The 22,039-nt window shown below is 39.3% G+C and overlaps 1 protein-coding gene across 4 annotated transcripts in view; it reads right to left on the reverse strand.

The window, feature by feature from the left end:
* zfhx4 (zinc finger homeobox 4) overlaps window positions 1-22,039 on the reverse strand; it is a 267,394-nt gene that overhangs the window by 16,462 nt on the left and 228,893 nt on the right. For all 4 annotated transcript variants that reach the window (XM_069921170.1, XM_069921169.1, XM_069921168.1 and 1 more), the window contains exons 6-9: window positions 19,069-19,205; window positions 18,342-18,542; window positions 9,026-9,146; window positions 756-6,110 (exon numbers count right to left, since the gene is read on the reverse strand). In XM_069921170.1, the coding sequence (XP_069777271.1) occupies window positions 756-6,110; window positions 9,026-9,146; window positions 18,342-18,542; window positions 19,069-19,205 (5,814 nt within the window). The remainder of the gene's footprint in view (window positions 1-755; window positions 6,111-9,025; window positions 9,147-18,341; window positions 18,543-19,068; window positions 19,206-22,039) is intronic.

The following is a 22,039-nucleotide window of genomic DNA, read 5'->3' on the forward strand; positions in this document are numbered from 1 at the left end:
TAAGGGTGTCTTCAAACCACCTGTGCAACTGAATTGTCACATTAATTCATCATTTACCAAAAAGCACTTACCTTATTAAATCTATCTTTGCAAAATACATTTGATCCCCTTTGTTCCATTCTCCCAAAGTAATAATGCAAGAATATTTAAGATAATTTCTATAATGTAAAATAATTTAAACGTCTGCTTTCTTCATACAATAATATTAATTATCTCTTTCCACTTCACAAATAACATGAGTATTTCTCATGTTATATTCACATATATTTAGCAAAGCCTTAACCTCCTTCAAAACTAATTCAATGAGATGTACAGCAATAATTTTCTCTTCATTATATTCACAGTATATCTAAAGTATTCATAACTAGCCGTTATTTTCAGAAGAAATGTATTAATTCTTATGGTGAAGCTTAAATATATTATTTTAATTCCACCTCCTCACTCTTGTATCTTATTTCTTGAATTCTTGTACCATTCCCAGGGTGAAAGGGTGGGCATTTTATTACAGTTCTACATTTGAGATGTAATGTCTTAAAGAACCATTGTGTCATGTGCTCCAACTTTTTCTCCCTCACCCTCTTTCCACCTCTCTATGGGAGCCACACAAGATCTAGTAAATGATAACTATGCCAACTTAGGGCACTCAATATGGATGATTTTAAATTGTTTTCTGTCCACATTTAAAACCCTGAAATTGTATTCACAAATTGAGTCAACTCAGTATTTTGAAATAAAAATGCAATCTAGTAACTTACCAGTTGAATTTTGTGGAAAACCAGGCAGTGAAGCAGGACCGTTTACGCCAGGTAGAATAACTGAAGAAAGGCCTGGGAGGCCAGAATAAGACGTTGAAGCATTGAGACCATGCAATGTGTTATTTTCCAGTACACTTTGCTGATGCAGTACTTGCTGTTGTGATGTAATTCCCAATGCATCTGTGGCCTTCTTCAGACGATCCAGCTCTTGTTGAGCCATCAACTGTCGGACAGTTGTTGGAGTGAGATAGTCCTTCTCTTTATCTAGCTGACACCCTACTGTTTCTTTCACTTTATTGATGTGCTGTTGTGAGAAAATGTGATCTCTGATAGACAAACGGGCAGTGTACATTACACCACATAATGAACATTCTGTTCTCTGTCCATCAGTTCCACTTTGATTCATCATGAATGACTTTGCCATATTCAGCTTTATTTTTTTGTCCTTGGCTCGAGCGTTCTGAAACCAGACCTGGACAACTCTTTTGGGCAAATTAATTTCGTTGCCAAGAAGCTCACATTCTTGCATTGTTGGTGTCCTGTAATCAGTGAAGCAAGACTTTAGGAGTTTAAGTTGAAGATTACTCATTTGTGTTCTGAAGCGTTTATGACCAGGGCGTTCATTGGATCTTGATGACTTGAGGCTAGCATGGCTCCCAAATGGACTGGGAGAACATGGATCAGCTAAACTCGATGTCTCACTTCGGTCAACACTGTCATCCAGATCATTTTCCTTTGATATGAAGCTTAGAGAAGGACTAGGTAAGCTTACAGAAAGTCTCTCATCATAATAGTCAATTGCAGGAGTTGCAATTGTCATTGACAATTGATCTCCAGCTATTGATCCTTTTGGATCATCTGTAGACTCAGGAGCTTTATTCTCTGATGTGCTACCTGTGAGGTTTTCATTTTCATGGTTCCCTTCATCTCCTGTACTTCCATCACTTAGAGCTGTATTAACAGACGACGTTTCATCATAATCTGTCTTATTCAGATCAAAACTGACAACAGCAGGAGCCATGTTTGGGCACTCTGTATCTTCATTGCATTCCGATTTGAATAATGAAGGGCTCAGAAGGTGTTTTGGTGACATGTCTGCTGTTTTACTCACAGGTGTGGAAACCGTAGATTGATCATTTTCACTTAATGCATCCATCTTTGAAAAAAGTAATGTTGGAAATTCAAAATAATTATCTTTCTGTGGGCTTTCGCTCTCATCGTCTTGTGGCATGATTGGGCTCGGGGGGAGACTGTAGCCTGCTTGTTTCGCCTCATGCCAATGTCGAGAACGAATGTGTGTTTCAAGTGCTGTTTTTGCTTTAAAAAGTGCTCGACAAAAAGGACATCTTCTGTGAGACTGACTTGGACCTAGAGCACGAAATTGGCCCTTTCTTTCACGAGCCCTGGTGTTCTGAAACCAGACCTGAACTACACGCTTCTTTAGGCCTACTTCATTCGAAATGTGATCCAACATTTTTCGAGTGGGATTAGAATCTAACAAATACTTTTCATACAGCACCTCGAGTTGTTCTGGGGTAATTGTTGTTCGAAGCCTTTTATCACGATGTGGCTCGTCACTGCAATTTGAGCCTTCCTTTTCAGTTTGATTGTTTTCTTCTTTCTCTTCCAATTTACGCTTAACTGTTCCAGAGGCTGTATTAGAGGGTGTTGGAACTGATGAACCAGTCTGGGAAGATATCTGTGCAAGGGGTCCAGGAAGCAACTGTCCTCCCATGAGCGGACTGTTTGGATCAAAAACCATATAGGGCATGTCTAAAGATCTATCTAAGATTTGTGAATGAAGGAATTGATTTTGGGCTGCCAAAAAATGAATGTGCTGGTGCTCCTGCCAAAGTTCCAAAGTTGGAAAGGCATATTTACACTGATCACACTGGTATTGTAACATCTGAGGAGGTAGGCTATTCTGCAAAGAGGTGACTGCTACAGAAAGAGGGCTGGATGGATGCACGGTGGTACTTGGAGGCTGTGAATGAGGACGTACTGTTGGCTGTTGGGACTGCTTTTGCTGAGGTGCTAATGGTTGCAGCTCTGGTGAAGGTGTTGGTTTGGCCATTTGAGAGGGTTGAGCTGTCTCAACTTGCTTTGGTTTCTCTAATGGTAGGTTAGATTTGGGAGAATTTTTATCCATTTCTAGTTTGGGCGAAGGCATCAGAGGAGTGCTAGAACCAGAACTAGAACCTGATTTAGAACCAGACCCTATCACTTTTCCTCCTGGAGTTTTTGATGAGTCTGTGGGCCCAGGGGCATCAGAATGGCTCGACATCATTTGGTCTGTAGCATCCATTGAATCTTCGGTTTGACTGTCATCCTGACCTTCATCATCTTCATCTTTGTAACACTGTTTTTTCTGATGGGTAATTAGGTCAAAAATTCGAGGAAACACTATATTGCATTTTTTACATTGATACTGCAGGTTACTGGTTCGAATATAGCGTTCGTTAGTTAGCTCCCTCCTTTCGCTGTCTTTAGTATCTGTTTGGTTCTCAAAACTCTTTCGTGCTTTTTGACGGGCATTTTGGAACCACACAACAATTACTCGGGTTGGTAGGTTTAGAACTGTGGATAACTGTTCAATTTCATCATCTTTTGGATAAGCATTAGTATCAAAAAAGTCCTGCAGAACCCTCAACTGGTAGTCAGTGAATCGTGTCCTGGATGAGCGTTTATTTATTGTACCATCTGTCCTGTAATATTCTCCTGGACTAAAATAAGTATCATTTCTGGATTCTTCCAAGGTGGTAATAGGTGGATTGTTGAAATTGTATGGTGAATCCTTGTTTCTCTGCCTCTCTTTAAAAAGGGTATTACGAAACCAATGTTTAATAACCTTCTGAGGAAGTCCTGATTTTTCTGACATTTCTTGGATCTGTTCTTCAGTTGGTGAATTATTAATATCAAAATAAGTCCGCAAGATCTTTAATTGGTCATCCGTGATTCTTGTGCGTGGGCGTTTGAACTGGTGGTGCCTCAAAAAATTTGGATCTAAACCTAACTGTTGTTGGCAGAGCTGGGTGAGGTCTGCAGACAAAGACTCCATGGTGGGAAGTTGTACTGTGAGCTGGGGTGGCAAAGAAGAATGCTGCATCATGACTGGGGGAAAGAGAGGAAGATCTAGAGACACAGGCAACTGAACCTGGGATTGTGAGGAAGGTGGAGGAGGAGGAGGAGGAGGAGGAGGAGGAGGAGGTGGGGGTGGAAGTGGAGGAGGAGGGGGTGGTGGCAAGGGCGATGAGACAGATGCTTGGAGTTTGGCATTCCCTGTTGAGGAAGGTGGTGGGGGGGGAGGAGGAGGGGGTGGAGGAGGGGGTGGGGGAGGAGGTGCAGGTGATTCTGGTGAGGATGGTATGACGGGGTACAGCTTGTCATATGCCTCCCTATAGTGACATGCAAACATTTCCAATTCGCCAAATGGGAAAAACTGATAATGAACGTGCTCCTGGTGACTTTTCAGAATAAGGATGTTTGAAAACAGTTTGCCACATGATTCACATTCTAGTTTGTCTGCCCTCTCATTCTCACCATTCTTGCTTCTCTTCTGGACTTTCTGCTTATTTTCATTAAACTGGATAACCAACTCAAAACCAAAATTTTCCAATAAAGCCTTTGCTGCGTTGCCTCTTGCACCAGATGGAATACGAGGAGGAGGAACAAGCGATTCCACTGATTTTTGCTTTTTAATCTCTTTATTCTCTTTTGTTACATCAGATTCACTTATAAAATCATGGTGTGCCTTGCTTTCTATGACCTCCATTTGTTCCTCGGCTTCTTTCTGGGAATAAGTGTCTTTTACTAACTGGGTCTCTGTGGAATTCAAAACGTTTTGTTCCTGCTTTGCTGGTTTTACCACCTGTTGTTGTTTCTGTGAGAGTTGCTGTGCCTGAAGAGCTTGGTGTTGCTGGCTATATTGTTGCTGAATTTGCAGTAAGTGTTGCCCTTGTACCTGTTGCTTTAAGTCATCCAGTAATGATCCTGTCATTGTAGATATTCCGAAGGCCCCTGAACCAGACAAACCTGGCTCTGTATTTAGATTGAATTCAGTGCCTGGCAGGTAAAAAGGAAACAGAAACTGCGGTTGTTGTAACTGCAGCAGAGCTTCAGCTGTCATAGGAAAGTGTGGCAACAATGCTGGGTTTAGAAACTGAGGCTGAAAGAAAGCAGCTTGTTGCTGCAGTTCATGCTGCAGATGCATTTGTGCCAGGGCTTGGACCTGGGCTGGTGACTGAGAGTGATGCTGGACAGATTGAGGCGAAGTTGTGTCACTCAACTGTTTCTTGATTGTTTCTTTGATATCTGCATTATCCTTGTAACTAGCTGAAGCCATCCCATGAGAATCTGCAGTCACTTGCCCAGCAGCAGGCCCACCACCACTACTACTGGTCATACTATTGTTTCCACTTCCAGTGCTACAATTTCCAGCTTCCAGTTTGGCTGCCCTTGCTTTAGTCTGGTGGAGCACAGACCTCATGTGTATTTCCAGTGTTGAGCTTTGGCTGTAAGCTACATTACACGTGTTGCACTTGTAGGGCTTGTTATCAATGCTATTGTTGGATTCTTGGGAACCTGGACTTGATGCCTCTTGGAGAACTTTCTTTAGTTTATGCAGATGAGATACAGAGTTATAGTGAACCAAGAGAATGTTCTTCTGCGTGAAAGATTCTTTACATACTGTGCATTTGTAAGGTCGGGAAGGATCTAAAAACTTCTCCATTGTAAAATTTGGACCTTTGCGGAAAGGCAGCGTTCGCTTTGGTTCTGTGGTTAAATCATCTAGAATGGAGCTGCTGTCACTTCCTGTTGGACTGACTTTCCCATCCTGATCCATTTCTTCTTCTTTATCTATTTCCTGTACCAGCATGTGTTCGTCTTGACTGATGACATCATTTTCTGACCAGAACTCACCATTGACATGGTAACTCCCACAAATCTGTTGTATTTCGGATTCGCTGAGTTCAGGATGACTGGTTTCTAAATGTCTCTTTAAAGCCAGAAAGGTGCGGAAGCTGCGTTGACAAAGGCTGCACATTGTGGCAGCCCGGATTGCATGATACTGAGAATGAATGTGAAGTTTCTGCATGGTCTTGAAAGCTAGACTACACTGACTGCAGCGATACTTGTACACATGGCGATCAGATACAGGCAATTGTTGCCTCTTCTGCAGTTCATTCAGTTGATCTTGCAAAGAATCTGAAACCTTAAACCGCTGACTTTCATCCTTCTTCCAATCAGCCGGATCTGAAGATTCCTTTGGCACTTTCTGCTCCTCAGTCTTTGACTCCATTCCAGACTTGGAGTTGTCTGAGACCATATAAAACTTTCCCTCAGATGAATATTCACCTGTTCAACAAAAAAATGGTGGAAGATGAAAGGAACATATGCTGTGATTCGAAAACATTATAACCCTCCTAAATTTCCTACAGGTGGCCAAAAATGAATTCCATATATTTTTTAAATATACAGAGACAAATGCCCCAAGCTATTGTATTCTGTACAAGTAACTAACATTGCAAGCTGCCATCTTTCAAGCCATTTAAGGACATTTAACAGAAGCTCTGTCTGGGCATATGGACAAGAGAGATTGTACAAATCAAAGATTATAAATTCCAACTTTTTTGACATGTTTGCTTAGAAGAGACTTAGAACTGGACATGATTGTCCACAGCTAATATCTTCTGGATTACTTGGATGATTGAAGCTATGAACCTAAAATGCTGCTTGAACATGGCAAGCGAATCAAATACCAGCAAGTCTTCTTACGAAGTTAGGGGACTTGTACTTCATTATTAATGAGCTGGAACCTTGGGGATCAAAGTTCTATCCCAGATGACAACTATGGTAGACTATCCATATTGGAACATATTAAAAGGCTTATTTCAGATCTCATCCAAAATATTCTGCCTTGTATAAATGGAGGATGCCTTCAGCAAAGCATTAATGTTGGTTGTAAAATGTAGATGTTACCCTCAACCTTCAAATTTTGAGGCAATATCAAATATGATTTTTTTTTTAAAGATGTCCCTTTAGTTTATTTAGTTGTGTGGCCCTTAAACCCAGGAATAATATCTTGAGATTCATTCAAGCAGAATCCTCTTCCAAGCCCGCCCTTCCACTCCCAAACCAGAACATCTACTGACTCGATGTAGATTGCAAGTGGTACTTGCTCCTTTGTCTTTGTGCTTCACCAGCTTTTTGACATGAATGGAGGACTTGAATTATTCAGAAAAGTTAGATAGGCTAGGATTACATGAAGTACAGATGTCCATTTATAGTCCCATCCTCTTGCACCTATGGTCATTTTAATTTGGCCCTTATTGAAGATTTCATGAACTCGTCAGTAACATTCACTTTAAGATTTGTATCCTTTAAAACCTTGTGGTATTCCTGGTGTACTTTAGTTCTATTGCTAATACCCAATACTACATGTCCAGCTGCAAATTGATGAATTTCAATTCATTAAATACTCCCCTGTAACGTGATTGATAGAACCCGGAGACTCAAGAGGAGCACAAACATGCTTACAACTAACGGCCAAAGTTTTCAGGTAAATCGGAAGTAAGTTGGGAAAACAAGGTTTATATCAGGACTGACACAGGCGGAGCCAAGAGGAGGGGTTGGCTGTGAATTCCAGTTCACTGCATTCACCCCTTCCTTCAGGAGAGAACCTGCGAGTGAAAACAGAGACCGCGTTCAGCGACACAAAATTTTACAATTATTTACAAGTTGAGTCTGTCAGGGGGCCTGGCTTTTCTGGTCGAGCGCCTTAGAACTGGTGGGCTTTGCTCTTCCAGAACTTCCTTTGCCTCCTGAGATTCTTGGATAGTGTGATTCAAAGTGGGACTCAGGGATCCTGGATCTGATGGGAGCTCCTTGGAGCCATGTTGTCTGGAAGCCTGTGCGGGATATTTGGAGGTTCCAGGCATATTGTGGATCTTGGAACCTCAGTTCCTGAAGGTGCCAGATCTCTGATCAAGACCGTGTCCTCCCTGCCATCCGGGTATGCTCCATAGGCATTTGTGTGCAGTAGGTGCACATTCTCGACCAGTGGGTCCACTTTGCTTCTCCTCACATGCTTTTTCAGCAGGACTGGTCCTGGTGTCATTAGTCATGCTGGAAGAGTGATCTTCAACATGGATTTCCTTGGGAATGCAAACATTAGTTTGTGAGGAGTCGCACTGGTTGCATTGCAGAGAAGCGATCTTATGGTGTAGAGCACAGAGGGCAGAACTTCTCGCCAGAGCATTGTTCTGGGGCCTTGTGTAGTGGGCCTTCGGGCCTCCGATGGCCGTCTTGTACGTCACGCAGTTCCTGATGACCGCAAATTCCTTGGGGCTGACTCGAGAGAGGAGGGTGGATCTCTGGAGGCTGTTGGAGTGGAAGACTTCTTGGGTGGCCGCTATGTACCTGGAAGTACTCTAACCAGAAGACAAATTCTTCTGGGGTCTCTGGGGACAGAGGGTCGACCTGGAGCATGCTGGGCTTCAATAGGGCTTCCATCCCATCTTCAAAAGTAAGATATTAAAATTGTAACGTGATCGATTGTGCTCCTCACAAGTCTCCGAGTAATAACACACTTTAATTAGCTTACAATTAACGGCCAGTATCCAAAATAGTCTTCAGGTAAATTGGAGGTAAGGTGGGAAAACCGGGTTTATATCAGTACTGATGGGGGCGGAGCCTTGAGGAGGTGTCAGCCTTCTCATCTATATATGGATAGTGAATTTCAGTTCATTGCATCTCCATAATCGAATGCTGCTCTGTTAGTTCCAATATTAGTGGGTTCTTCAAGAATACACCCTAAATTCCAAAGACTTGCTCAGATGAAAATGATATTTATTTCGTAGTTATGGGTTTTATACTTGGGGAATTAAATGCAGCATCAGACTATTTGGTGTACTATTGCGCTATTCTCAGTCTTACTATCTTTCATCTGACTGAGTATTTTTGTGAAATACAAGTATTTAACACTGTGGTCCAGTAAACTTACATAAAACTATTAATAGCCTTTGATGCAAGCTCATGCTGATTTTCTCATCCCATGGAAAATGAAGATGTCTTGTATCCATGCATGCCTGGCAGTAATGGTCAACTAAGTGAGCAGAGTCTATTTTTTATCACTTAAAATGCACATTTGAGGGATCAGATAGTTGGAGCAAATGATGTTTAGCATCCAAATGATAATTTTACCAACATTAATCTGCTCTCATACCATGTAACATGCAGAGGGCTGGCATCTATTTTACTGAAGGGCTTACCAGATAGTTTACATGATTCTTCTGTAGTTACTGTTGCAGTATTGCTCAGAAAACATTGCAGTTTCTCAGAACCAGTTGAGGGCAATATGCTGGTAGCATTCATTCCATCTGGAAGAGACACCTTTGAAAAGACATGAGACTACATATCAATAAGAAGACTTCACATAAACAACTGTTGCATTTATTTATGGAAAAATCCATTTAATCTGGATGGTACATTTTTCTGGAAATAATTCCATCCATTCTTTAATCAAAGGAAAAGTCATGGGTGGAATAAATTTTGCTAATTGAAATTATGGAGGATTTTCTATTTATTCTACTTTTATGTTAAATATTAACCCTATGTGAACTACATGGAATCAAAGAGTATTTGCACTAATATGGGCTAATATTTGCTTCTCCTATTCACTCAATATAGATGTCTCCAAGTTTGGAAAAAACGAATTTGGTCCCATTCATTTCATGACCATTTTGTCAATTAATTCTGAGATTTTGTTGGTGGAATCTCAATGGTCTAGTAGGGGTGAGACGGAGCAATGATTTGGATAGGAGATTATGTAGTTTTTTTTAAATGGGTACATAAAAATTCTAAAATGAATCTTCTGCTGATGAGACCAGAGCAAAATTAAATTTTGCCTCGAGATGCACATTTTTGACTTATGCCAATCATAGGAATTATACATTTATTGCCCTTGGTAGTGAGGTGCCACCATGGATGCTGTAGATGTCCTGAAGGCAATGCTGATGGTTAGAGTTTGCCCAGGATTTAGACTCATCTCTTTACAATGTTTTCATTATAGAATAATGGTCACCCGATTGATAAGTTTTCGCCAACCTTTTCTAAGGACCTCGAGATACCTACTTGGGAATAATCATGTGAACTTGTCTTGATGAGTACTAGGTCAGCAAAAAGTAGCATCTACTATCAGTACCCTGTACAAAGAGATAGCAGCAATCATAATCCGTGAAAGAATAGCGTGGTCCAAAATGGAAGTTCACCACGTCTCTCTGCTTTTAGTCTCATATCCATGCTGCTGCTTCTCATTTAATCTACTACCTTCAATTTTGTTATCCCATTTATAAATTCAACTTTGTCAACAACTTTTAACTCTATATAAAATATATATACACACACACACAAAGTCAGTCAACCACATCAGCTTTACCTCTCATTATTTCATCAATCAATTTGTCAGCACAATTTTCACCCAGCAAATATATTGTGGCTGTCATCATTAGGTGTAAGTTCCCATATTTTTGGTTACTAAAATAAATTAATACTTCTAGTACTTTTGATGGTTGGATTGATATCCCACAACTGATTACTCTGCAGGTGGAAAAGAAATGTCTATGTTCATATCAAGTCATTAACCTGAAATGTGAACTCTGCATCTTGTTCCATTAAATGCTTCATGGTCCACTTGGTATTTTTGATTTTTTTATTTCGGATTTCCATTAACTGCAGTACTTAATATTTTCTGAAACTCCATTCTTGCTTGAGGTTGTCTAATTTTGATCTTCCTTTCTTTATACAAATAACTTCCATCCATGTAATAGCAAATACATTTAAAACTCTATCACTTCCACCTCTTGAGGTTTTAAGAGCTGCGTTGTGCACCTTGCATTAGCTAAGAGCAACTGCGGCTATTATCATATTCTACTTTGAAATTGATCCAATTAGTGAAAATGAAAATAGGCAAATCGAATCAACACGGTCCTTACACATGTCTCCTCTATTTCCGACGCATCTGCCCTGCCCACTCCACAAAGCAACAGGACGAGATTTCCCTAGTCTTCAACTACTACCCTACCAGCCTCCACATCCAACATATTATTCTCTGCAATTTCCACAATCTACAACACGATATTACTATCTGACACCTCTACCCTTTTCAGAGAGAATTGCTCCCTCTGAGACTATCATCCCATTCCACTAATCACTCCATTCAGTACCAACCCCTGTGACGACAAGAAATGCTACATACTTCCTTCCTCATCCCTATTCAGAGCCCCAAACAGTCCTTCCACGTGAAGCAATATACGTGGGGTTATCTACTGCATGCATGGCCTCCTCTACATCATGAAAAAAAAAACTCATCAGCACCTCTACTTCCTCAGGAGTTTGCAGAGGTTTGATATGACACCAGAAACCCTGGCAAATTTCTACATAAGGGTTGTGGAATGTGCATTGACTGGCTGCATCATGGTCTTGTATGGGACACCAAGACCTCTAAAAGGCATTGAACACAGCCCAGGACATCACAGGCAAAACCCTGCCCACTATTGAGTACATTTACAGGGAATGCTGCCATTGGAAGAATAGCAGCAATCATCCAAAGATATTCACCACCCAGCACATGCTCTGTTCTCACTGCTGCCAACAGGAAAGAGGTACAGGAACAGTGCTAACCCTCTACCATCAGAATCCTCAATGACAAACTCAGTCAGAGAATCATTCAAGGACTCTTACTTGTGCACTTTATTGATTTTCTTTTTGTATTGCACAGTCAGTTTGTTTACATGTTTACGCTGTGTACAGCTTTTGCATGACCAATTAGAGGTAAATCTGCCATGTCTGCAGGAGAAAAGAATCTCAGAGTTGTATGTGATGTCATGTATGTACTCTGACAATAAATCTGAATCTGAAAAAGGACATGTAATCCTTCCAGGACAGGAATGATGTTCATTATGCCTAAACAATGAGTTCTTATGCGCTATAAATTTTTGGAAACAAAATAAGGGCCTGAAATACTTTCAAGTTAGGTAGCTATGGAAAAAGGGCAGAAGTGCTGTGATTGTAGACTGTATTCCTGTGTTTTTAAAAGTTAGATTATGCCACTAGCTCCAGTTTCCTCTTCCATTTCTCCGTTGCTCTCTTCATGCATGTTGCCAAGGAGACTGGAGCTTGGCAGGATTTCTGAGTGAATTTGCTGCTCACTTTCCCTGTTTTCTGCAGCCATGAAGACAGTCTAATGCTATTTGGTCACACTGGTAATAATAAATCCAAAATTATACAAATGATTGAAGACTTAAGTGGCCAGTGTCCATCTAGTTCTGCTTTCACTTTTTTGGACCTCCATCTCAACTAAGTTGGTGTAGGATTGATTATATCAATTGAAATAGCATAGGTAAACTGATTCATATATCACATCAAAAAGTTTATCCAACCTCACACAATTGTCTTAATCTATGAAGGATCAAAATACATTTTAATTTGGTGGCACAGGAAGTGCAGCTTCTACACATGACGAGGACACACAACCAGCAATGAGATAATTGAAAGGTTGTTTTGTTTTGGAGGGGTGGATTGCACCCTGCAGCTCCCTGTGCTTTACTTAGTACCATGAGATCTATATAAAACCCATTTCAACAACTTGAACAGGCATTTGTGGCTCTGGTGTAATATTTCTGCTAAAGGACAATTCTTCAAATAATAGAGTACTCCCATTGCGCTAGATTATCAGATTAGTGTCTGCACAAATCCTGGAGGGAGGCATAAAGGCAAGATTAAGAGCTATTTCAACTCAGTTGATACAAGAATACCTCTGGATCAGGAGAGAAGTATGAAAACAACCCTTTGCGGTATATTTTAAGTATATAATTCTCTGTGACTGCTTCAAAATCAATACAAGATTGAAGATACAAATAAACTGAGGATGAAGCCATGCATCTTTATACTCTATATCTCTCAATTATTTATTTAAACAAAATTGACACAAAAGGAATATTGAAAATTACAGGATCATAGAAGACCCCCCCCCCCCCCAAGTGACTAACAAAACTAATATGCCGTGTTTGTCCACGTATTCAATTATCTATCTGTACTGCAGGTGCTTCTTCACAAAGGTCTAGAAATGCATTCCAATGACACTGACCAAACAGTGCTCAAAAGACAAAAGATAAATTTAAGCACAATCAAGGCTAGATTGAATCCACTTCCACACCACATCACATTCAAAATATGATCCTTAAATTTCTATCATGTTTTGGTGCTTGAAACAGAGTTTGGGCCAACAGCCATATTAACAACAACAATTGTACAGCACCCAAGACTGGTTACTACAGCGGTTCTCAACCTTTTCCTTACCACTTTAAGAAATTCCTTTGCCATCAGTGCTTTGTGATTAGTAAGGGATTGCTTCAGGTGGGTTGTGAGGAGGAAGAGAAGGTTGAGTCTCAACCCAATTGTTACTGAATTTTTTTGTTTGAGAAAAATTGTCATTGGCCCATTTCCTTTGGAGTTATGAAAGAGTGCACATAACGAGTCAATTAGGTACAATTAAAAGTGATTTTCAAACTTTTTCTTTCCGCCAACATACCACCTTAAGCAATCCCTGACTTATCACAGAGCACCTATGGTATAGAGAATAATTAAAGTGGTATGTGAGTGGAAAGATAAAGGTTGAGAACGACTGTTCTACGTTTTGTTCACACTTTAAAACTTTCTTCCTTACATCCTTAACAAGATTTCTGTCATCAAGACTAACCTGCATTTGGGGTTCGCCTACCAATACCACTCTTGCTGTATTGCATTGAGGTGGTCCAGGGATGTCAGAGGCATCACAGAAAACCACATGACCAGCTTAGAAGAGGAGGCACAGGGTCATGTTGTAGGGAAACAAGCTCATATCAAGAAGCTTCTGACTAGAATCACTTCACTAAAAGATTCTTCACTGCGAATTGTAACATCCCATAATCTCAAATATAGGTACATGGCCTGCCTAGATCAGTCTCACTGGTCAAAATCACAGTTACTCTCAATTTACTGGAAGCAGGATCATTTTAAATTGCTGCAATAATTTGCATAATCACAAAGTTTGTTGAATACCTTATCAGGGTGGTCACCGAAGGAGAGAAAACTTTAGCCTGTAGGAGCAGGCACAAGAATTTTCTATTTCTGCAAACCTCCCCAAAGTGTAAGCATTAATTGGCTAGTCTCATCAAGTATTAGTACTTACACCTCCCTGGAATGAGTGCTGGCTGTAATTGTGTAGTGTCTCCATGGTCCCCTAACTCACAAGACATTGTAATGGCCTGCAGGCCGCACCTCGGGCTGACACAGGAAATGGCCATTGAACAGAGCAATCAGAAAAACAGTGTCTGGGCTGAAACTCCCATTTAGGCTGCCGGCAGAGCAGTGAAACTGGCCAATCACCACTGGTGAATCACAGTGGACCCAATCGGGGCCCAGGCATCCGATGAAACCAATCACCAGCCGGCCCACTCAAGCCATGTCCCAGTGGTGGTGCGGCCGAGCTGACTATAGAAGGCAGAACTGCCAATGAATAAACAGGGCCAAATACCCTCTACTGGTGGGTGTGTCTTCTGCTGTGGATTCGAGCTACAGCATTAGGACTATAACTGAAAGCTATAACCTAGATGTAGCTGTAGTGACCTCGCTACAACATCTCCATTATCCAGCCCTTGCCCCTCTCTGAGTTTTTGGGAATTCCGTCCCTCTCCTCTCTTCCATGTACTAGTGATGCATGTGAATCTGATAATAATGCACTTTTATTTTGCACTATCCATTGCACTTGAGTTGACATGCATGGATAGCACATAAAAACAGCATTTTTCACTGTATCACAGTACATACAAAAATTATAGACAATCCAATTAATCAACTATACCCAAAAGCTCCAGTGTTTTTTGGATCTTGGCAATATTTTCAATAATTATATATAAATTTATTCTCAGCTGTCTTTTAAATCTCCTTCTCTAATGTAACATTGACTGTTAATGTTTACTTGCCATAAAAGAGTTGGCATGGGAATTTTCAACTACTTCACACCAGCGTCTTTTCTTATGCGAAGCAATCTCCACCTAGAGGGCATAGGTTTATGGTGAAAAGCAAAGATTTATAGAGAATCTGCGGGGGAACTTATTGACATATAGGTTTGGGGCATGCAGAATGAGCTGTAAGAAGAAGTGATACAGGTAAACACAATCACAACATTTACAAGGCATTTAGACAAGTAGGAAAGGTTTAGAGCAGGGGTGTCAAACTCAAATTCACGGAGGGCCAAAATTAAAAACTTGGACTAAGTCGAGGGCCGAACTAAATATTTATTGAAAATTTTTAACAACATCTGCATGTTTACTCTTCTTTCAACATATGTAATGTTAAACTTTTTCTTATTAAAATAAATGTTTAATAATAGTTTTGGATAAACTCTTTCATTGTCATTGTCATTGGCCCATTTCCTTTAGCGTTCTGAAACCGTGCACATGACGAGTCAATGAGGGATGATTAAAGCAGTGGTCTTCAAACTTTTTCTTCCCACCCACAGACCACCTTAAGCAATCCCTTACTACTCACAGAGCACCAATGGCACAGGGACGCGAGTGGAAAGAAAAAGGTTGAGAACTGTTGTATTGTGGTAACTCCACATCTGATTAGGTTAATTGTTAGGCAAGTGGTCAGAGAAGGACCCCCCCCCCACCCCAAGAAAGGCTTAAATCACAGGAACAAAATAAGCTTCCGTCTCACTGCTCCCAATCTTACACACAGTCCTGATGTGGAATGTGGGGTCGCAGCTCCACGTTCACCCGAGTTCAGGTGCTGTCTGTGTGGAGTTTGTACGCTCTCCCCTTGCCTTGGACCAACAGGTCGGTCGCCTGATGAAGGCACCCAAACCCCCCGTTGAAACGCCGGCATCCAGGGCGGTGGAGGAATTGGCTGAGAAGAGCGCGTTGCTCCCACCCCCCTCCCATGGTTGGAGAGGGATTAAACTGCGATCTCACGGCGCCGGGCTCGTCTCCAAGAAAAGGAGCGGGAGGCAGGGTCCGCCGCGCACGGAGCAAGGGGGAAGGCATCGCCAACGAGACGTTCGGTCCGGCATCGCCGCTGAAGCGCAGACCCAGCGAGAATGGTTCCCAACTCCAGCCGTGTCTGTGTGTCCAGGAGCCGGGCGGGCTGAGTGCGGCACTCCGATCCCCGGGATTCGGGACTCTGAGATCCCTCCACACCTCCGGCATCTTCATTTTCACCTTCAGTGTGCATGCGCTATACTGGCGCGGCGGCCAGTGGGCCAACTCTAATATATATTTAATATGATCTTGCGGGCCAAATATAATTATATTGCGGGGCGAATTTGGCCCGCGGGCCAGAGTTTGACATGTGTGGTTTAGAGGGAAATAGCAAACAGGACTAGCTGAGGTAGGTAACGTGGTCTAGTTAGGCTGAAGGGCCTGTTTCTGAGCTATATAACGTACAAAACTGCTGGAGAAACTCTGTAGATCATGTACCATCCTTGCTGAATTTCTCTAGCACTTTTGTGTATTGCTCAGCATCTACAGATTTTCTTGTTTTACTCTGTGCTGTATCACTGTGTGAAGAATAACTGTGACTTTGCAAATTATTTTGATAGATTAATGCAGAACACTGCTAACAGTGAACATTTACAAACAACAAGGAGGTTCTCTGCCCTGTGACTTAACTGAAAGAGAAAGTAATTCACCCAATGATTTATACTTCTCACTATTCACCTTCTTATTGGAGTCACAATTAATTATAAATTCCCCAAACCCCACTCCCATTTAACCAGGCATACTTTTAGGTTTCACTTCTGTCAATGCCATTCTTCAAATCAATTAATGTATAATCTTGTAATTTATGAACAAACTAATGGAATCTCTTTCTGAACTGTCCACTAATAATAATAATCAATTTTGGAGGAATGAATATTTTCTGGGGAATAATAACCTAGAAGTTGGCTATTAGTTTTCCAGAAATTTACTCTGTAATTCATTTTAATATTTTCACTTAAGTTGCCAAACTGAGCAGTATAAGAATATAAAAATGCCCTAAACTGTGTAAAGTGCCCTGTACACAATGGATTTGCTCAGGATTAAGAAGCCGAGATTCCCTGCTATTTCGGTTTGCTTTATTTTACCTTTATTACTAATAAAACTTATTTACTAAGCTTAACCCAACTGTTCAGAGTGTCTAAATTTATTTGGTTGTGATTTTTTTTTCATACTTCTCAGCCTGCCACACAACTTGATATTGTTAGTCAATTTAATAATATTGCTGCACATACCCTTCTCCCTGAGAGCTGCATAAACAGCTGGGGACTAGAAGGACCTCTTATGGGAGTGCAGACATCAATAACCTCAAAATGTAGGTTTTCTATCAACTTTAGCCGCCTTTTGGTGAATATTATATCAGCTAGTTCATTTGTTATTAATGCCATAAGGCGAGGAATTTCCTCAGAGCTGCTCCTGGGGTTTCTGTTGGCAAAGTTAAAACACAAGAGTGGGAACAGCTGCAAGGAAATTCCCAGTCCTCATCTTCTTTAATGAATGTAGATGTGGAATTTTATTAAATTCCTTCTTAAAATCCAATTATATTAGTAAGGCATCCCATTTAATTTGGTTAATTCCTCACAGGATCAAGTCAGTATGACCTGTTGCTTTTAAGAACCTTGATAGTATGCATCGAGTACTTTAAACTGATCATTCATCTCCAACAATGCTAGATCAACTAACTGTTCTTCACGTCACCCTTTAACTATGAAAGTACTTTCCTCCAGTCACACCATTTTTTTTGAAAAATCAACATTCTGGAAGATTTCAAAAGGTATCCTAGTGGTTCTTAAAACCTATCAGCTTTTCATACATGTTGTTTTTTTTTCAAAGTAATACCCTTTTGGTTCTGCACCAGCAAGTCAATCTAGCATGTGTCTGGTACTTTTGGAGTGGGACTTAAAGGCATAAACTTTTGACAAGAGGCAATTATTGCTACCACTGAGGTAAGGGCAATACCTAAAGTATTCACACCACACATCTGTTTCCTCTTATTCCTCTCATTACACTTCTATATAAATAGTTCCTTTAAAAATCTATTTCATCTTCAAAGTGGGGTTCTTTCTGCATGGCTAAAAGGTTTCATTGAAACAGTCTTGCTGCATTTTTCTAGTCGCCTTTTACCTCCTTGTTATACAATTGTACTCAACATCTTGCTAACATTTGACTTGCTCTACAACCTTTGCTTTGTGTTATGCTCTCCTTTGAATATTGCTTTTTTTAATTCATTTTTTTGAACACTAATGATGTATGTAGATATCAGAAATATTTATTCTAATACACCCGAGTTATTTATATAATTTTACTTCAAAGTGAGGAAATGCAGAATCTTCTATTATCTGACAGCCACTAACTATTATACAACATTAATCACAATGGGATTACATTGCATCCTGTGAAGGGTAACACATTTTCTACTGGCAGACATGTATTTTAAATGTGGATGAATTTTAATTTCCAGTTTGCAAGAGAAAACCTGGTTTATTGAGATAAATTTTAAACTGCTTACAGTTGTGAGTAGCTTTTCCACACAGTCAGGTGCCACACTGTGCAAGTGGGTCAGGTGGAGCTGGAGATGAATCTTGTTGCTGAGGACATCCTGACAGAGAGGGCAGCAGATAACTGGCTGCATGGAATGCTGGGACATGACATGCATCTGGATCCTGTTGGCATCTTTACTGTTATAATTACAGTAGGGGCACTGGTAAAGCTGAAACCAAATAGCATATCATACAACTTATATTAAACACTCTTGGTACAAAATGGAAAATCTCCCGTCCACCATTTTTTGATATAAATAGGATTTGCATAGCATTTCATTCTGCTTTGAGATTCATACATAAAACAAAGTGAAGGTGAATGCAATGTTTATTCCTTCATTTTTATAAGGGCCATTTCTATTACGGTTAAAGAAAAAGTGACTATTCAAATTTTCTCCACATTTCATGATAAAATTTTGAATCAAGTGTATTTCTTTCAAATAGTTGGTCATTTTCAGTATTTTGAAATTAGGCCATTAACAATTTGGGAATTTCTTGCATAATAAAGACCAATTCTTTTTTATTATTAATTGAAGTTTGAATGATGTACATTGACTTATGCCAATCGGATATTTTCAGAATAATCAGGAAACCTGAAGACATAATTTGAAAGTAAATATCAAACAATTAATTGGAGGATATAATGTGATGCTTAAAAATAAATGCAAGGGAAGGAATTTTTTTTTTGTCTTTTACCTGCTCCTGACTGGATTTGCAGCTACCAGAAGAACGAGGTCTTTTGGAAGGATTGTCTTCATCTCCCCCTTGCGGTAGTGATCGCTTTTCCACCAAAGGGCTTTCTTGAGGTTCTGAACATATCACATCAGTTCCTTCTAATAGAATATAATTTATCAGCATGCAAATGCATGAACAACTCAGCAAAAGAGATTAACACTCTTTTATCCATATTTACTTCTGTAAACTGACACAAAACCACTTGGACTTAGATTGTCATTTAAAGGGGTATGCTTGATTGCGATTTCAATTTTTGTTTACAAATAAACAGCCAGCATTAAAGCATTTTTATCCAAAAATCACACATTCTATTAACACAAAGCAAACACCACCCTATTTTGTTTGCTACACATATCGATAAATGGGAAGAAACAACCACAAAATACAATAATTAACAAGTATTGTAGTTTTTTTTTTCAAATGAATGTAGTTTGTCTTCACACACAAATAGTGGTTCCCAATATTTATTTGGTTTTAACTTTATCGGTGATTTATTTATGAATGGATAACTGACTGTAAACACCTCCCACTCATTGGGAAGAACAACCTCCATAGTCATTAATTTTTGTTTAATGGGTGCTCGAGCAGAAAGATATCACCTTTGTATTCAATGATATAATTCTGACCTTTACTAACTTGATTACAGTTATTTTAGTAAAACAGTGCAACTCATTGTTGTTGCCCTATGCCCCCCCCCAAAAAAGTTTCACTATCAGTTCAGGAAAAATATAAATAAAATAATGGGAAATATACAAATGTTTTTGTGCTAATTTGGAACAAAACTCTGTTGGTCAAAATCTTTGATTTGCATTTGAACAAAAGGATTGAAACAGAATTTCAACCAACCAAAAAATTGTTCTTGTTTCATGAAATTTAAACAAAAATTACAAACCAAACCAACTTGATAAATCTAATAATTACTTCTTGGCTGTTTAGATAACCTCTTGCTAGCTTGTAAGATTAATCAATATTACACTTTGACCAGCTCAGCAGTCTGGATTCCAATCTGCTTCAGTTCAGAACACTACATTTGACGAAAAGATCAGCCTATGTAAACATTAACTGTGTTTTACGTGCTAAACAGAATTATATGTTTATGTCTGCTGTGCATGCCTGGATCATTATTGATGGTCAAAGTATTTTTAAGCTACAGTAGTGAATGCCATTCTATTTCACTCAAATGAAATTCAAGCTGAATTTACACCACCTGAGATACAAAAATTTGGAAGAAAGGTCTAGCCAACTCCATGTAAAAAACACACATACACACAAAGACAAGGGGGCAGTGCTGATTTCCCAATGTATCACAGTATTCCTTCAACAACAAATTGCCAGATAATCTTTTATTCCAGTTGGATATTACACTGCTGTTGGGTAGGCATGTCACATACATCTCATGGCAAACAGAAAACCTCATTTACTAGCCTTTCCAATCTCATCCCTGCTCAGCGCCATCTGACATTTTTCAGCTGTTTATTATTAGCACTTCTAATTTTAACTTTCAATTCTCACCATCTTCCAGTCAATTTGAAACTAAATTATCTTGAAATTGACAATAGCATCACTGGACAATGTTGTGAAAATATATCTTATAATAGAATAAAGATGAACAATTGATTATTATCAGACATATACAGTATACATATTATATGTATATAATATGACAACTAGAGTATTTGAAAAACAATACATTTAAATGAAATATGTATGACATTGCTTTAAATGGATGACTATGTAAATTCAAATATATTTAATTTCTGCTACATTCTTAAAACTTTTTATGCCAAAAGCTATTGTTAGGAGACAAAAGTGGACATTTTCTTTGTAAATACTTTACCTCACAAATGCTATATTTTGACAAGCAAGTCCTTAAGCAGCAATTATTGCATTTATGGCTGACATTCAATTTTTTTTAACATTATGTTTAATACTCAGCTTTAGAGCTTGCTGTCACATTCCTTAACATAAAATTGTTTCTGCTTATGTATGTATTCTGACCTCATTTTATTTTCACCAAAAAAAATAAAGCATTATTCTAAGTAGCTGCCAGATATTTCTTAGAATGGCACAGGTTTTTCAAGATCCCAGGAGCTTGGTCAATTACAACAAATCAAAATGTGGTGTGTGATATTTGGGCAGTATGAATCTGGTCCACAAGTCAGATAATTAACCTGGCTGTTGATTGCAGCTGACTGAGAGATTTGATTTTTAAGAATCACCCTGACATTACTATCAACCTGAAAATAATATGGTGCTCTTAACACAAAATAATCTAGTTAGTATACTATTCCAATTATTGTCTAGTGGGCATAAATAAAATGTATTCACCTATTATGTCTCGAATCTGAATGCCTACTATTTCTAATTTTTTATTTGTATTGCGCCCAAGTTTAAGCCATCATTGTGGCATTTTTTTTGTTGTTAGTAATAATTGGTACTGAATTATCCACATGTATTAAAAGAGTCAGGAATGAAAAGAAAGAAGAATGATCTTTGAACAATACGATCAAATAATTTGATCTGTCCAAACATCAAGTAGGCTTGCTGGAAGCGTGAAAAAGAGGACTCAAAATGAGAGAATCAAAACAGTCTGTTTAAACAGGTAAAATAGAAAATTAATATGAAAAAGCACAATTTGGAGGCCAAGAAGCTGCCTTATAAAGAAATGAAAATACTAGAGCTTCTTGAATGTTGGCTGCTTTCATTCAATGAACCAATAAACAACTTTATTCACCAAATATTGAAGATCACATATTTGTCCCAAAGTGTAGTGCTGTACCCGTTATTGAAATAATCATGAATTACAGTAGTGATCTTAAGTACAGTTGGAAATATTAAGTATAGTTGGACAAATATTGTATTTGCATATAATCCTATATATCCATGAAAATTAATCATCAGTTTAAATCAATGTTTGCAAAATATTAAAGCA

The sequence above is a fragment of the Narcine bancroftii genome, chromosome 2 (assembly GCF_036971445.1).
Source record: "Narcine bancroftii isolate sNarBan1 chromosome 2, sNarBan1.hap1, whole genome shotgun sequence".
Lineage (NCBI taxonomy): Eukaryota > Metazoa > Chordata > Chondrichthyes > Torpediniformes > Narcinidae > Narcine > Narcine bancroftii.